This window comes from Buteo buteo, chromosome 18, assembly GCF_964188355.1.
Source record: "Buteo buteo chromosome 18, bButBut1.hap1.1, whole genome shotgun sequence".
NCBI lineage: Eukaryota > Metazoa > Chordata > Aves > Accipitriformes > Accipitridae > Buteo > Buteo buteo.
Window position 1 is genome coordinate 16120497 of NC_134188.1, and position 18310 is coordinate 16138806.

Here is an 18310-nt window from a genome sequence, read left to right on the forward strand (position 1 = left end):
GATGAAAGTAGCTATGAAAAGCAATCATGTTAACTAAATATGAACTAAGTAACAAGATTAGGGTTTAATTAGAAAATTAAAGCAAGTGGAAACCTGTTTATTATTCTGTTGATTTCTTTACACCAACCCAAGTATTGTTTCCAGGGGTATTTTTAGATAATGGACTAGTATAAAATGTTGTTACTATGTTGGGGAAGAAGTGATAAAATAAGTGAGGTGTGGGGAGAGAAAAAGACTTTAGTCTCCAGTCAAATTAGCTTGTGCCATTAAATTTCAGATACCGATTTACACTGAAGTATAAAATAATGGAAACAGAATCACACATTTGCTGCCTCTCTGGGTTGTCTACACAGCTGTCATTCAGCCTTGTGGATCTCAACTCTCATCTGAGCATGAGCCACAGTTACCTTTTCCGCTGGGAGACCGGTATTTCTGGAGGTTTACCCAGTGCAGGGGCAGCCTGCCTGTTTTAACTTGTAGGGCACATCTAACATCACCGCAAATAGCCAGGTTATTCTGCCTGGGTCATGAATAGAGCGGTTGATGCCATGTTCTTTCTGAAATATAATGTCCTTTCACATACGTGTCTTGAGATCTATGAGATTAGAACTGGAGCCAATGTTAATAGAGATTTTCCCTTGAAGTTTTCAGTTAAAAAATTAGTAATCTAGGGACTCTGAAAAATAATGGATCACCGTACCACACTAAGATAGATATTAATGTGCTAATTTGGAGAACCATGTATGAAACCCAATGAAAACTGTTACTAGCTTTCCTGTCTCTTTGACTTTGGCACCTAAAAACTACACCAAGTGTGATAATTCACACAATCACTGAAAGTGTCTCAGAGGACAGAGCTAAACAGGCTCTGGACTTCAGGAATATCTTGAGATCAGGAAAAAGTGGCTGCCTGAATTAAGCAGATCATGAAACCTCTGGCATTTCAAGAGTGCCAAAAAATTATAAGCAGCATGCTATTTTGCAAAGAATTATATGTGTAACAGGGTTTTTTTTGTTTGATTAGTTCTTTGTTTAAAGCAGAGTCCATTGTGTTATTGTTCCGACTTTACAACTTTTGTAGGTTCTAACAAATTGGGAATTTATATCTTATTGTAACTTCTGCCTTCTCACTCCTGCTATAGAACAAAAAAAATGAGACTGCATCTATCTTTTTTAATAAAAAAAAACCCAAACAAACAAAACAACCCACAAAACCTGAAACCATTCACAACTGAAACAGAAACCAACCTTTTTCTTAAGGAAAGGTCTTTTGAAATTGAGGCGATGGCAACAGACTTCCGCTGTACCATGCTGTGTTAAGCAGGCACACCAAATAAATTCAGTTTCAGTTTCTCTGAAGGCTCTTAAGTTGTTTTACTGGCACCTGTCTGGATTTCAATGTCATGCTACAAAAAAGTCCCTTCTAACACGACATTCGTGCAGCTGTAACTCTGATAACAAGAAGGTATTCCTATCTGGGAACCTGAAAGTGCAAGTAAACTTCTAGTGTGGCCTTTTTGCTATTTGAACTAATATGTTAGCGATTTATTCAAGAAGACCTGCATTATTATCAGCTACAGTGCTCTTTATCAGGAGAAGCCCTATGTACTGGAGTACAGATCATTGCTACCTGAGTTAAAGATTCTGTTCCTTCCAATGGCAGCAATAGTGGACTTAACCAGAAATTAATACAAATCACTGGGTGAAAATGCACTGCATACTGCACGCTTTGTCTGACCCACTTTTTTTTTTTACTGATCATTATTATGATTTATCAATTCATTTTTACAGAGGTAAAGTTGCAATGATTGTCTAAAGGAATATTGAAAATGGATGTGCATGAAGAAGATTTTCAGTAGATTTGTAGGAATATGTTTTAGTAAATACAGCCTTTGTTTGGTAAACACTGGGAAAGAAGAAGAAGAAGGAACCTAAAACCCATGACAGCTAGATGAAATCTAACATTTTCAAACTTCAGTTTGTGAGAAAAACATTCACTCGGAGCTTAAATACATCCAGTCTATTACAATCCTGAACCATCCTTTCAAAAACAGGGAATATACTCATAAATCTGAAAGAACATAATCCCAGGGGTGCAACCTATTACAGGATAACTTTTTGCAGAATGTTTGTGTTCCCTCTGATATGTACCACCTGAATAAATTGAGAAGTCATTCAAACATTTGGGTCCAGCAGAATTTTCATTGCCAATGAAATATGGTACAAAATCAAGGAAAGAATAATGGTGGTGAAAGTTTTTTGTTGAAAATCATATGAGATGAAAGTTGCTTGTGTTTTTTATTTCATTTTCCTTTCCTTCTTTTCTTAATGGAACAAAGTATGTATCATTGGAAGCTTCTGCTATAAAGTTATCAAGTTTCACAATGTGGAGAGCTTGCAGAAGATGAGGGGGAGAGATGGAAAGGAAGCATCCTTCCACATGAGTGAATGGGAATCAAATCACTTCAGTGCAGTTCTGTGATTGTACAGTGAAGTTTAATATCAGCTAGCAGCTACACAGTTATTTAAAGCAGAAAAAAATAAAAAGTCTTATTACAACTGAAGATAGGTTTGTTAGACTTCATCTGGAATAGTGTATCCAATTTTTGGTGCTACAATGAGAAAGCTGTTGATCAGCTAGAGCAAGTTCAGGGGAGGCCACTGGGATGGTGGGGCTGGAGCACTTGCCTTATGGGGAGAGGCTGGAGGAACTGGTCTTGTTCAGCCTGGAGCAGAGATGGCTTTGGGGGACCTAACAGAAGCTCCCAGTGCCTATAGGGAGGTCACTGAGGAGACAGAGATGGGCTCTCCATAGTGGTGCAGGGTGGGAGGGCAAGAGACAGTGGTCATAAGCTGAAATAGGGGGAGTTCTGGCTGGATATATTGAAAGAAAGATCACAATGAGATTAGTTAACTGCTGGCACAGGTTGCCCAGAGAGGATGTGCAATCTCCCTCCTTGGAGGTTGTGAAGGATCAACTGGACAAAGCCCTGAGCAACCTGCTCTGAAGCCAGTTTACCCAGATTTGAGTAGGAGGCTGGACCAAAGGCCTCCTGAGATCCCTTCCAGCCCCAGTTATTCAGTTGATTCTGTGGTTCTGTCTAAGAAAATCAGCCTGAACATTCTGCTATGAATGGCATATATATGGACCAGTGACAAATGGAGCTGAGGCACAAGATTAACATATCTTAAAAGATAAGAATTTTACTTCAGAATGAGACAGGCGGACACATTTTGGCATTGCCACTTGTAACTCTTATAATCTCCCTTAATGAGAAGACAGAGTGCAACACAACTGCTGTATTCAGCCAGATTATTTACAAATACAAAATCAGTAATACTTTCAAATTCAAGTGGAATCTTTGAATTTTCACTCTTGTATTCTGTATGATCAACACACTATGTACAAATTATTCAGCTGAAGAAACATCAAAACAAATTCAAAACTCTCTAGGCCTCCTAAATAAAAAAGAATAATGAAGAAAAATCTGAAAGTGTTCTGAGATGCAGTTCTCTTCTGAGGCTTTCTTCAAACCCTATCTCTATCTCTTTCTGCCTCTTAAAACATGTCTCTCTAGCTGTCCAGTGATTTTGTCTCAGATTCCCATTCCTTCTTTATCTCCTTTCATTCTGCCCAAGTTACTGTCAAGGTTTCCAAACTTTCTGAGACCACTGCGGTTTTTCAAATAGGATATAAAAAGTTTTTCCTGGGCTCCCACTGTACCATCCCAGTTAGAAGTATAATGAAATTTCTTTAAGTGCAATAACAGCTCATGGTAGAGTGTGCATGACAAAGAAACACTTAAAGCACAAGGTGTTTCAAATTAGGCAGCTTCCCATGGCTTCCCTGTCTTGCTGAAAAAAATTCTGTGCACCTTCAAGGCGAGAAGTTATGAAGAATAAGTGGGGAGACGCTGCTTGGAAGCAGTTGTTTGAAGAGACTGAGAAGCAGCCTACAATCGAAGAGTAGTGGAAGTCTGCCAGAGGGCAGGCAGCAATGGCTTAAGTGTAAGATGAAGACTAGGAAAGCCCAGATGAAGTAAGACAGCAGGGAATGGGTTTATTTGAAATTTCTGTAAATTAAACAATATTCCTGTAATTAAACCAAACTGGCTCCCCATTACAAAAAATATCACCCTGGAACAGTGATGACTAAACACACAGATGTGTACCAGGGAGAAGAGAATAAGTCTATTATTATACTACAATAGTTTTTGGTTTTGGTAGTCCTGGAAAATTAACCTTTTTATCCTCTTCTTACCTGCTTCATTGGTTCTGATCAGTCGTGATGGTGCACTTGGGTCTCCGGTCCCAATTTTGTTGGTTGCTACAACTCTGAACTCATACTCCACCCAAGGGTTCAGTTCAACAGCCATAGCAGATTCCATGTCACCACTTATCACATCTGGAACTGTAGACAGTAAACAAATGTGTAGGTCACTCAGAAAACTGACGCCCACATGCAGTGCCTCAATGGCAAGTGGACTTTGTGATACAATATGTCCATTAGAAATGATAGACATCAAGGATCTAATATATTAGAAATCACAGCTAGGTTTTTGGCACTGTGGTACTCCTGAAAAGACACAGATTGAAGGATTTAGGGGAGAGCTTTCTGCTTATTCACAGATGCATCATGGCAGGTGTCTTTCTGTTGTCCTTTCAGAGCTGTTGCTAAGTAACATGAAAGGAATGAAAAAAGAAAAAAAAAATCAGTGCTTTTAATTTATTATTGTTCCCTTAAGAGTATCTGTTCCTGCAGTTGCCGGTGGTTATTATTGTGATGAGCAGGAGTTTTGAACAGTCTACTTGTGCCGTGTGAAAGTTTTTCTCACCTGTTTTTACGGTCTGCCAGCCAAGAGAAAATGGACTGCGTGCTTGCAGGTTGTAGAGGGAGATAGGGCTGTGATTGTCTGCCCCAGGACTCCAGGAGAGTGTTGCTGTGGTATCTGTAATTTCCTCCACTATTACAACCCCTGGGGGACCAGGAGGACCTAGAAATAAAGTGGAATAATCAAACAGACCACACCATCATCGCAGTTGAGCAGCAATAATACAGGAGATGCATTCTGTAGGGACCCAGTGGAGTTCAATATCCATGAAATACAAGGGTTAAAATTCACTCTACTACTTCACGGAGATACCTCTTTTCCATGATTTCTGCTGGTAAATTGTGATTGTTTCTACTCTTTAAATGCTGTGTGGGTGAGTATCAATTAACTTGTCAGAGTGACAGTGGAAGAACTAGAAATAGAAAAAGATAAAAAAAATCCTCCGTTATAATTGTTCTGAACCTAAAATTAAAGGAAAAAAAGAACAACTTTAAGAAGCATCCGGGCTAGACTGAACAGTCGCAATCACATCTTCTCTTTGTGTGAGACATGACAGCAGGAAAGACAAATAGTCATCAAAATGAAGCACAGGTGGATGTGCTTCTTGAAGAACAATAGTATTACTAATAACTGAATCAAGAATACAGCATTCATCCTTTCACTCAAATTCACTCATTCAGGGAAACCACTTGGATTACTACCCTGCTGGAAGTCCATTAACTATTTGATTGAAAGGTATTAAAACCAAAACAAAATCCAAACCCAAATATTTTGAATGCTGATAATTACTATGGTTCCATTAAAAACAAACAAAAATGAAAGGATTATTTATTTCACTTAGCTGCACCAAATAAGAACGTGCTAATCACCATTTGTATAGGCCATGTGACTGATCCAATAAGTGATATCTCTTGTAGCAAACATGACTTTGCAAAGAAAAATATGGCTATAACTTCCCACACCCACCTCCAATTTTATTCTTTAATTCTTCCTGATACTGACATTACTTGCATTTGAAAACATTGTCCATTTGCACTTGCCAAAATAAATAGGAGGCAAAGTTCTCCTGGTTCAGGAACCTATTCCGCAGTTGTTGTAACCAGATGGTTAGGGGAAAATGTGCATCTCTGTCACGGGTAAATGCAGAATAAACTTCTCTCTTGCGGTTTATTATACTCAAAAGCTTATATAAGCCCTGAAGGACAGGGCTTAATACTTTTGTAAAATATTAATATTATTAATAGCTATAGTTATTTATGACAAGTCTGGATTTTCTTGGATTCCAAGATCCTTCTGATTCTTTTCCATACTCCTGTTTTTGAATGCTGAAGTTTTTCTTCTGCTCCTGCACACAGGGAGGACTGTGAAATCAGAAATGCACTACTGGACGCTTTCTCCCAAAATGAAACTGCAGGAAGGGTGATGAAAGAACTTTATTAATAGAAAGCAATTGCCACTACACTTTTGCTGGAGCTCAGTGCTGTTTGCACGTATCATGAGCTGTAGTGGAGCAGGTCCTTTGGATATATCTGCTCCCATGGGCTGTGATGAGTGGTGGTCCCACTTGCTGAACTGTCAGAGCTCAGCACCTGCGGATCAGGGTGGCAAACACTCAGGTCTGGTGCTTCCATTTGAAGCAGCAGTTGTAGCCAGGATTTCTGCATTACTGAGCTCAGCATTATTATATTTTAGTGCTATTTCATGCAATCAAACCTTTTGCTGGCTAGAATCCTTAGTCCATGAGTAGAAACAAATCTATCTGAACATCAAAGGCCAAAAAATCCCATTAACTGAAATATTTTTAGTTGCTGTGATTTTTTGTCATTTGCAGCTGCAAACAGCTTTATATTTCCTTTGATATGCCTTCAATAGAAGCATGTTTACATGAACTATGACAACAGTACGATCAGAGTTTTGTAACAGTTGGGCTCAATAGCTTTAGAGTGAAAGAGACATTGAATCTTTTAAATGAGAAAGCAATTTATGCTATTCACTTGCCTCTGTTTGCTTGGCAATGATGTACAAGCAACTAATTGACATTAAAATGTTGGAAATATATGGCATTTAGAAATAACAGCAACAACAACAACGAAAGACCAAAGTTTGAAATTCAAAGGATTCAATTCCTTCAAGTCAAAGAATGGAAGGAATTCAGAAAAGTTTAGTATTATGGATGTATGATGGAAGAAGATTGTCTCCACAACACACTGCAGTCCTCTTCCCTGGAGCCCAGGGTGCATCTCTGGGGTATAGGAAGAACAAGGTTTTCCACTTCCATGGGTGGTGAGCAGCTTCAGTGCTGGGAGTCTCTCCTCTTCCCTTGCTCTGCCTGCTCAGCAGGCTGGACTTCGCTGCTGTCAGTGCCTTTCATCCCGTCACAAACAGTGCTGGGAGAAGATGGTGCCACCCCTTGGACACCTTGTGACTCTTGGCCTTCTGGAGTCCTGCCTTCATTTGCAGTTGAAAGGTTTTGCTTTTCTTCCTGGGAGAAAACATGGCAGGCAGAAAGATGTGTTCTCTGCACTCCTGCCTTCCTGCCAAGTGTTTGCTGTTCTTTGATGGGAAGCACCAGGTCATGCCTTCGTCTCAGAATAGCAAGTCCTGGGGCTAATTTAATAAAATAGGGTGATCTTCAATCTCCATCATCTATTGTTTCAGGCTATCTGTTGATGTAGGAAAATACTAGTGAAATTTTTATTTGTAGCCATGAGGGAAAGTTTAAAAGAAAGCTGGGATCTTGATACAATCATATGCTTTTACTGGGTTGGAGCCCTAGGCCCAGAATTATATCATGGTCCCAAGCACAAACAAAATTAAAGGGAAATATTTTAGTACTTTTCCTCTATGACAATATTTTTCCCATGCACACCGAATGCTGATAAAGAGTTTCTAGCCACTGTATTACAGGCAAAAGAACAGGCATCTTGCTTATATTAAAGGATGTAAAATATATTTATGCAGATGTCTCCTGCTAAATTCTCAATATATTTTGTCGTTGGAGATCTCTCCTGTTTTTTAAACCTTTTAAATGCATTCCTAGGCATGACAATGTGTCATTATGCTTTCTGAGATGTGTGCTCTTACAGTCTGTAGGATGACTGCTAAAAAGCATTTCCATTTCCAACAGCAGGCATTCTTGAAAGCAGATTAATAAAGGACAAAAGCCTCAGTGATGACAAATGTATGACAGCTAGCCAGGACCTGAGTGCTATGCAGATGTCACTCATTTTTGTAGAAATCTCATTAAATTTTATGCTTGGATGTAATCATTCATGGTGTCAGCCGGATGGCTAATGCAGAGAAGCTTTTCTCCCAAGGGCTGTGTTATTGTTCAGGATCTCTAAAACAATTTTTTAGTTGAGAGTAGCCAATTGAGGAAAAAATGCATGGTCTGCTCAAATGCTTCTCTGGAAACTATACAGAAAATGACTGGTCATAAATGCACTACAGTGCAGTCGACCTTCATAGAAAAGACATTTGGGGATGCGATAGGCTCTTATGCAGCTCTAGGAGCACTGGAAACCCAGCGTCAAGGATATTAGTCAGTTATCTTCTCTCAGAGCAATTCCATAGATTGACACTTCATTTCAGGACATGCGTGACTGCATTTTGGCAAACTTGTTTTATGTGTCTTTTTATTGTTGAAATGATCATCCTGAGGGGTCCTTTAGATTACTTGCCATTGTACAATGTTAATGTGAGAGTTCTTGAAAGACTATTACCAATAATAGCCGTAGTCATTCAGGGAGGCAGTGCCCTTTCCTGTGAATTCCAGAATGTGCACTGATTTACTCCACTGCTGCCTGACCAGGATAATTCTTACTTTTACCAAACAACTAAGAAACTTGATACGTAGCAGTTCACAAACACAAATTTCTTGACCTGAAGCTTTTGCTTTCTAAATGACAAGGTGTACTGGCTTGTCATCAAGGAGATGAGAGGTTAAGAGGAAGAGGAAAAGAAAGAGGCAGTAACTACAGAATAATAGAAAAAGTGCTTGATAAAACAGGAGCTTGACTGTTGCAGCATAAATCCCTTTTGCTGTGCCTGCCTATGGCAGATGATGCGTTTGCACATGGTGGGGGACAAGAGGATGGAGACAAAGTTCGTATGGTAAATGCGATAGGCACTATGGCTTTAGTGGATACATCCATATCCCTAGTCCCTCCACGCGTGGTGTACCCAAATGATTTTGGTAAGGTAGCTACATAAAGGCCCTGGGCAGATGGAGAGGTTATACCCCAACCAGCAGCAGGATAGACAGGGAGGTTACACTCAGGGTTGGAAGGTAAGAAAGAGAAGGCATTGATGTTCCAACTTAAATAGTCTTGACTCATTCCAGGGATGAGGGTCAGGAGAAATCCCTGGTGTCCTGCCTGAGAAGGCCTTTGGTGGTACATACATCATGTTGTGCTCCTTTGCCCTGATGACTTCTCTGCCTTGTACAAACCTAAAAATAGGGGATTTGGGCAAGGCAACCTTGACATCTGCTCAGTCTTGTGAGCTCAGATGCCAGACTGCAGTCTGGAACCTCTGAGCTGAATCTTTGTGTAGCAGCACTTGTGACTTGACACAAAATGTATGGCCAGCTTAGGGAACATGAACTCATGAACTGAAACTTCACCTTAGGCAGAAAAGCACCAGTAGCCTATGAATTGCATTGTGTATGACATAACTAGCAGGTCCCAAATAGGGTAAAAGACTGAGTTTTAGACATGCCTCTTTCATTGGCATGTCCTGCTGACTACCTTTAGCACTGTTGGGCAGCACTTGCAGCTGTCCCAGTTCTGGTCCGTGCTGCCTCCTTCACTCTTTGCAATCACAGTGCGGGCACCAGCACTCCCAGAAGTGCATGGGTCTCTCTTTCAGGCATGGAGTTTGTGAACATCACTACATCTGATTTGTATTTTTGTACTTGTTTCTAGGCACTTTTTTTGACTGAAGTTATAGATATAAGTTAAGTTGATGTTTGTAATGAAGTTTCTTAGACAGAACAAAGGATCTTTTTTAAACTCTTAAAAAAAACCTTTTTAAAGATATGATTCTCTTTCCCTTTCACACCATTGAAGATATCACAAAGGTCCTGCTACAAGATCAGATTGCTGGAAATGTTTTGGTCTGGAGTCTGTGGGTTAAAGGGCTGATGCTCCATCTATAGTAATATACTATTTTCTAATACTGTAAATGTTTCAGCTGCACTGATATACTGAAGAGGGCCACAGCACACATATGAACTCTAGCACTGATTCTATGGGCTATTATGTTGTCAGGCAGTCCCTATCGTAATTTCAACCCTCTGCAACTATGAGTTTCCCAGGCAATGCTTGGCACAATTAATGGATTATCATGGGCTGGGGCAGATCCCAACAGGCAGTTTGTCGTGCTCGTCCTGTTTTGAGAGGGGAGGGGGACTGGGAATGTAGCTGTGTGGATGGGAACTCTGCTGTATCCATTGGCCTTAGGGAGCAGTTTACTATTATGGACATATTCTGTGAGTCCAATTAATGGGGGTCTGTGCTTAGGGCATCTTCCTGGCCTTTGCTACAGCTCAAATGTAATTTCAAGGACCAGCAAGAATCTGCTGACCTTGTTTACGTTCCATTTAATAATGTTGTGTTTGATGGCCTTTAAACCCAAGTGCTTGTCTTTAAGTTTTATTGGCAATATCACAACTGAAAGGAGCAGCGTGGTCAACCTAACCAGCAGTTCCTGCGTTATATTTGCTCCAGGTCAGTGGAGTTCAGAGGAAACATTAGTTCTCCAAAAATATATCATGTGAGTGGATTTCTTGCTTAGATTGGTAGTTTTGCCAGTCTACAAGATGAATAGCTTTAACCTCTTTTTTATTTTTAGACCACAAAATTTGTACTCTTAAACCACAGATCACAGTCATAAAGGCTTTCATCCCTTCACACTACAGGATTGCTCTCTGCTCCATTTCAAGATCCTACAGCTTCCAGGTAGCTGTTTGATCTTAAAGCTCATTTTACTTACAGTAGGCATGCACAATGCATTTGGTTAGCTTTCAGTGCACAGTCTTACAATATATGTTATACATTGTAGAAGAAAGCTGGTTTTCATCTTATTGTAAGGAATCTTCCTGCCACGAATGTTGTAGTAATATTTGTATAGTTCAAAGGATTTTACTTAGCTTTGTATATGCTAATAAGTTTCCAAGGGTGTACAGCATTGATACAGAGAATTAAGAAGTCTGTACATTATTTTTTTCTTCCTCTAGAAAAGCACAAAGTCTATTGACATCCATAACAATAGAAAACACGTTTTGAGCAGTAAGAGTGAAAAGGATAATAAAAGCAAAAAAACAGTGAACAAACTATTACTAAAATACCCAGAAAATATCTGACAACTGAATCTACTAAAATCCTTAAGTAGAGACCAATGAGATAGTACTGGAAACAAAATTAACTCTATTAATACTTAGAGAGCACAGTTCTATAATTGCCAAGTTATATAATATATATGTAATATATAAAATATTTTTATATAAATATATGAAATACTAAAAGTACTAGATGTGCTGAAACAATCTTTTACATCATCATTGATGAATACAAAGAAACACTCAGAAAATTTTCTGCATTTTATTTATTTGACCTCTTTTTGTTCCAGATGGCACTTTTTGTTAGTTAGCACCTCAAATTAAAAAATTGAGCAAACTTGCCTGGCTATTGCATTACTGTAGTTCCTTTGCAAAGAGCTACTTGTATTTTTCTTTGCTATGCAAGCCAAGACTTAGTTACCTTGTAGTGTCATCTGTTGCTACAGGTTACAGTTTACACTGTTTAGATTGCAGAAAGTTAAACACTGAATAAGCCATTTTGGGACTAGCACCCTTTGCTCCTTTGCAAAACCAGATATCTAGAACAAGTAAGTGGAGCAATGTGAAAGAAAGTTTGGTAATCTGGAGATGAGCTGGTTGCTTCATAGACTTTTGTAAGGCAATGTGTAATGCAGCATCCAGCATCTAAGTAGTTTGCAATCAATGCTACTTACTCTCTTGGGTATAATGTATTGTAAACTAGCTTTGCAAGAGTAATTTACAAATAGGACTTAAGTGATGGAATTTATTTGTCAACTTAAAATTACTGAAACCACTAGTTTATTATGATAAAAAGCTTTCATTTATTAAATAAATATTAAAATACTGGAGACTTGGTACCGTTGTTTAGGCATTGAAGCTTTTACAGATGTAAAAAAATCCTTTAACTTCATGACCTTGTATTTCTAACTCAGTCATGATGATCCTAAAAAGAAATAATGCATCATGATGATCCTAAAAAGAAATGATGCAAGAAAGGGATAACTGTGAAAAATAACCTACATTGGTGTTTGTGGTGTCACTATCATTGCTAACAATATAGAGGTTTATATAGGAAAAATCACTCACTCAGTTCTAAATGTTTGAAGCATTGTCCTTATCCACATCAGATAATAGCATCATGGCAAATTTTGCAGTAATTCTCTAATCTGCAAGAAACTCCCTGGTGTTCTCGGAAACTGCTGCTGCACTAGGAGTATTACTCACCTCAGTGCAGGTGACAGGGATCTCTACTCTTAAACTATGGGGACCCTCATGCTGATCTTTGTGAAAGCATGTTAGACTCCTGTGTGACATTCCCAACTCCCACTATTTTTCTTTGCTGATCTGTACAGATGCTTTTCTAAGCAAACTCTCCAAACTTGCAGAAGAAAAAGCAAGGAATATACAATAACTAGTTTTGATAGCAGTTTTTTTACTCAAGCTTTTACTTATTGCAACCTATGGCAAAACAATGCTTTAAATGAGTTAATTAGAAACTGTTTCAAGAGCAAAGGGATACTTTTTTTTTTTTTCCAGAATTGAATGTAAGAAGTAGCCTTCTGCTCTTAGCTATAAGTTCTGCTGGTGTTCTTCAAAACCTCCCCGTCTATGAGTAACAGATTTTGTACTGATAAATTAAATAAACACAAAGTGAAAAACACTGTTGACCTTTTTAAATGTAGTTGATTGGACCAACGTAAGGTAATAAAGGTTAGCCCCTTCACAGTGCCAACCTTTTTTATGACAGAAGTATTTGGTGTTTTAAATGTCTCTACAGTGAATCATGGTGGAAGCACAGGGTCATGAAGACATCCTTTGAAACGAAAATATGAATGCACAGATTGCTTCAAATTTCTACAGCATAATGGGGAAATAAGAATATAAACACTTTTTGGAGGACAGGCTTTAAAAAACAAATTAACTTACCAAGCAGGCATTGTCTTGAGGAAACCTGACACATTGCTGGCTACAAGATCACCTGAGACATCTGTGAGATGCAAATCTCCTGGCTGGTACTTGGGTGCTTGGTAACCGTGTTTGTGATCGTATCATTAGTGTCTGAACATGACGTGCATATTTATCCTGTATTAGAGCCTTATGCTTTGGTAATCACTTCTTTGTGAAAAATCAGTGTAGAGACAGCTCAACTTCTGGTGTACCAGTGATAGATGGAAAACCAGCCAAGCTAAAACATTCTGCTATTCTGCTTCTCTGGTACTTAATATTCACTGAAACTTGAAGATCTGGGTGGATAAATAAAGGCTGGTAGCCAGACAAAGTGTGTGACATGGGAAAACTATTCTTGGGCTGATGTCAAGAACGGTATTGACATTCATAAAAATCATAAATCACTTCTGTTTCTTAAATGGCTGAAGAATTCATGTGCTGGGGAAAACATTTATTGACTTTATAGCAAATATCTATATTCTCCTGTAAACATCCTTGTTTGCATGGCAAACAGCTATTCTGCACGTATTTTCCTTGAGTGAGCAAACAACAGAAGGCATAAATGAAGTGAAATCAGGCAATGACTTGGGTGTCAGGAATGTAAGTCCATAGCTGTGATTTTTGTTGTATTCATTCCCTCCACTAAAACTATTTCTTTGACCATCAGACATACATAATTCCTGTTACGGGATTCCTCTGAAGCGGCACATTTGTGCAGGCCTGGTGCCAGAATAGTTACCACTTAATGTGAAAAGCTGTTTTCTCTTCTGGATGTCCTTGAGCTGTATCAGCCTGCCCTATATGCCTTCTTCTGCTGCTAAGCGCTCTGATGACTGTCTTCCAGAAAACCTTGCAGTGACACTGAAGGCTTTACCACTATCTGCCTCATTGCCCTGCTGGAGGGCAAGTCCGGTGCAGAGGGCGCATGCCTGTTATTTAGCTTTTCCCTTTCCCAATACACACTTCAGTGTATTGCCTTAAGCTGTTGACAATGGTTCCCCTGAGGTCTATGTTCATTTTTGGGGCAGTAGTCAACTAAATGAAAGAAGCAAATATTTGAGTTGCTGGAGATACCCTAAATTGTGCCTTACACAGTCAAGCTCTCATTTGTTTGTCTCCTGACTTCTGTGCTCCTGGCTACTCTGCCTCAGAAGGGGGGTTGAACACATCTTGATCCCACTTAATCTACTGCCTGCAGGGATGGCACGTTCTTGAGGAAAGACAAGTGTGATTCTGAGGCTGGGTCTGAGAGAGCTAAAAAGAGATATCCTACCTTGTAGATGAGCACTGCAGTTACCGAGCTAAGCTGTAAGTGGTTGGCATCGCCTCTTCTGCCTTAAATCAGTCCTGGCCTTTGAGCCGAATCCTCTCTCTCGTCCTCCCCATATTCAGAGAGTAAAGGACCCCTCTGGGGACTTCCACAGCATTAAGGTGTCTGTCTAGAGGGGATGGTGGATCTCAGATGGATGAACATAAGATCATGACTTATTTATTTAGGTACATAATAATAAGAAAAACTTGTGATGATGAATTGCAGAGAATTTTGTAGAACCATATTTTGGAGAGGAAATGCTTTTGCAAGTTAGGTAGTAGCCTACTGGAATATAAACAGATGTCAGGTATGTCAGGACAGTGGACCTCTGAAGGTCACTGTTGACTAGCATGAGACTACTGTAGTACTTCTCATTCACAACCTATTCCAAGATTAAAATGCAAGACACTTAAGTTGGAAAGCTAATGGACTGCCTGACAGGTCCAGCTACCAGCAGAACATCTCCTCCTAATGAAATCTGCATTGTTGGTAACATTAGAAAAATGAAATAGGAAGGGAAAAATGAATAACTTGGGCTGGAAAAAAAGCATTTAAGGAGCAGAGAAATTACTAGGGACAGCTAAAGAGTTGTTTCTTACTTTAATATACATAATTTAATCACATTTTCAAAGCACTTAGTAAAGTATTTAGGTTTGTTTTGAATAGTAGGTGCTGATGGGACTTGAATCTTTGTTTTGTCCAAACATGATCTAGAATATCTTCATATATAGTTTTGAAGTGTTCCTGAAAGAGATGCACTAGATAAAAATCATTATGGAAATAATATTAGACATGTATTTCACTGCAACTTACCTAAAATCAAGAACTGTGAGGTAGTGAATTTGAAAATGGTTTAAAAATGGTTTTAAAAAATCTATAACCCATTGTAGAAAGTTGCAGAATAGCACCTTGCTGCTATCTTGATTTCTTTTGTTGCTCACACACACACTTACATACATACGTAGTAAATTCAGAAATCTTCTTGCACCATTAATTACCTTCTTGTAAGTAGACTCAAAAGAATTGAGATTTACTTGGCACTATTCATTATCTGTTCTTCAGATTGTCTTTCACTGGTGACATTTTTGGGATTTAACTTCTACTGTATAATGCAGAACAAAGAAGAGCAAGGGCAAAAATAGTGACAGTTCCCTGGCATATATTCAAGGGATCTTCCAATAGAGCAATTATCAAGAATGGTTTCAAAAAAGATAATTATGGTTTAAGGATACTCCATGCTTTCTTCACAATAAATGGTACTGAGACATTGCAATTGCTTGGAAATGCAGTGGTGAATGTCTGTCTGTTGAAGACCAGCGTGTTAGTTATGAGCAATAGGAGTCTGCAAAGAATTTGTTTCTCTTTCCTCCATCTGGAGAGGCTGCAGCAAGGTATAGCTGTCTTCCAAGCCACTTGTATAAAGTTCTGGAAAACTGTCCTTTGACTTAAAAATAATGCACCAGTTGAATACATAATTTGGTATACATTTAGTCATTTTGTTAATAGCAATAATTCTGATATACATGAATATCTAAAGGAAAGAAAATTAGATTATTTAAATTTAATTTATTCTGTATGTCCAATTTATTTCCTGTAGAAATGGTGTAAGCAGAACAATTTTTGGGTAAAAATTGCAACGATATATTAAAAAAACCAGATGAACCTTACAATATAACTAATGATTGAAATGTTGTATGCTGGTACGATATTATCAGCATTCAAGACTGGCATTCTCTGCAGAGGTAAAAGGAGAGAGAGTAAGGTGAGAACAAGGATGTGCTGGAACTTTGCTTATATTGGTACTTCTAAGAGTTCATAACAAAGCTTCTTCTATCTCAGTTTGGCCATGGGCTGTAACATTTAAAACACGAAGATATTTTGTAATATGCATTAAATGAAATTATTTTACCTAGAAACTATACTGGAAATAAAGTGTAATATAGCTTTGGATTTCAGACTTTACTGCATGGTGGCAATGGGTTTTCTTCATAGATGATGACTTCCTCTGTCAGGTGGAATTCTTCAGAGTTTACTCAAATATTTATTGAAACATCTGTTGCTGCTGGTCTCTTCTCCTAAGCAACGTCCAGTATGTCCAAATGCTAAACCTAAAGAAGCTTGAAAGATGCTGCAATTTGGGATCATCAGTGTCAAATTGCAGACCACTGAGTGCACACTATAAACTGAGATAGAGGGAGAAAAAAGAGTTAAAGATACTGAAATGAAAATGTAATGCCTGTAACAGTATAAGGAGAAATAGATTAGATTCTCCTGAATATTTTGGATTTTTGAAATGCTGAAGTCTATAAAGGATAATCATTAACAACTTTGCACTGAATAAGCTTTAAACATTTTCTGCAATACAAAACAAAACCATCCTACATTTTTTGCTGAAAGAAATACTGACACTGTAGGATCTTATTGCCTTCATTTGCATAAGTTTTACAGATATCTTAAGGAAATTAACTACTTCAACAAACCAACCATGTCCTATAATTTCATGAAAACTGAATTTTACATCAGGACAAAAGCAGTCACACAGTATAAAGCATTTTGTGAAAGCGATGCAAACATTTCTTACTGTATCCTATAATTACCCAATTGTAGAAACAAGAAGAGGAGAACGTTATAAGCGTAAATTCAAATATATTTGAGTTTAAATTCCATTATAAAGCAGTCATAGTTTTCATTTCATCAGCAAGGTGGCATGGGAATGAGACACCCACATGTAAACATTCTGATACTGCTTACAACGCCCCTTTTTTTTTTTTCATGTCAAACCTCTTCCTCAGAGAAGCATTTATTTTCTACAGATTCAATAAACTCATTTATATAACCGCTATTCTTAAAAAAATAATTTTGTAGCCTGTCTGCAGTGTCCTGGATAATAGTAAGCTAAGAGATTATTGCCACTAATAAGTTCAATGGCATTAAAGTTGAGATTGCCTTGCCTATCCATAGAGCCTCCAGCTCCTGTCTGAAAGAGGTAAAGGTAACGCATAAGGTCTTGCATAAGCCACAAGGATGAATCAGATTTCATAAGGCAGCGAAAATGGCATTACATGTCTGTGTTGAAGCAACTGAATACCACCATCCCAATAGTGCCATAGCTCATAGAAATCTGATGGTCCTCAAAGTGACTTTATGGAAATATTTAACAGCTACTTTCATCAAAATGTGAAGAGCCCTGCAGTCAGCCAGAAACATTCTTTATCATTTAAAGCATCTATTTGTCCCGAAAGTGATGGATATGAACATATCAAATCTAAATATGTGGTGCAATGTGGTAGAATAAGTACTTTGAAAGATTATAATCTCTAAATAGTTTTGATTTTTTTTATCTGCAGTTTTTCAAATGATAATAAAATATCTACCTTGATTTATTCTTTCAAAAAATGTATAAACCATAGTAATGCTACCCAGCTGCACTACCTAGCAGGCATCCATCTATCTTGACATTGCAGGACCCAGTGGTTGTAATGCCAGTAAGTGAAGTGTAAGTCCTCAAGTCCCATCAGGCACTGAACACACATGTGCATGCGCACACACACAAGTAGTGCAGAATGCAGAAATACTCTGCTTAATGGAATGCACATATGGTGCTAATGTCCTGCTTTGTTGTAAGCTAGTTGGTGTCCTAGATATAATCTGGGATCCTGCAGGACAATGACTCTATGTTCCTGTGCATAATCAGGAACATTAAATGACAGGTAAAGCAACTGAACAGATTATGGGACTGGATCTAAAGACGCAGTCAAAATTTGGTGGTGTCAATTCCATGTGTGAAAAACCCCAAATCTCTGTCATATTAGGGGGCTGTTGGTTCACTCTTCATATCTATCATTTTACAAAACACTGCATGGTCCCTCCTCTTTGGAAGTGAATGAATAACCCTAA

General features: G+C 38.4%; 1 protein-coding gene across 2 annotated transcripts in view; it reads right to left on the reverse strand.

Moving 5' to 3' along the window:
- CNTN5 (contactin 5) overlaps positions 1-18310 on the reverse strand; it is a 370989-nt gene that overhangs the window by 32457 nt on the left and 320222 nt on the right. For both annotated transcript variants that reach the window (XM_075050052.1, XM_075050053.1), the window contains 2 exons: positions 4836-4994; positions 4262-4411 (listed from right to left, as the gene is read on the reverse strand). In XM_075050052.1, the coding sequence (XP_074906153.1) occupies positions 4262-4411; positions 4836-4994 (309 nt within the window). The remainder of the gene's footprint in view (positions 1-4261; positions 4412-4835; positions 4995-18310) is intronic.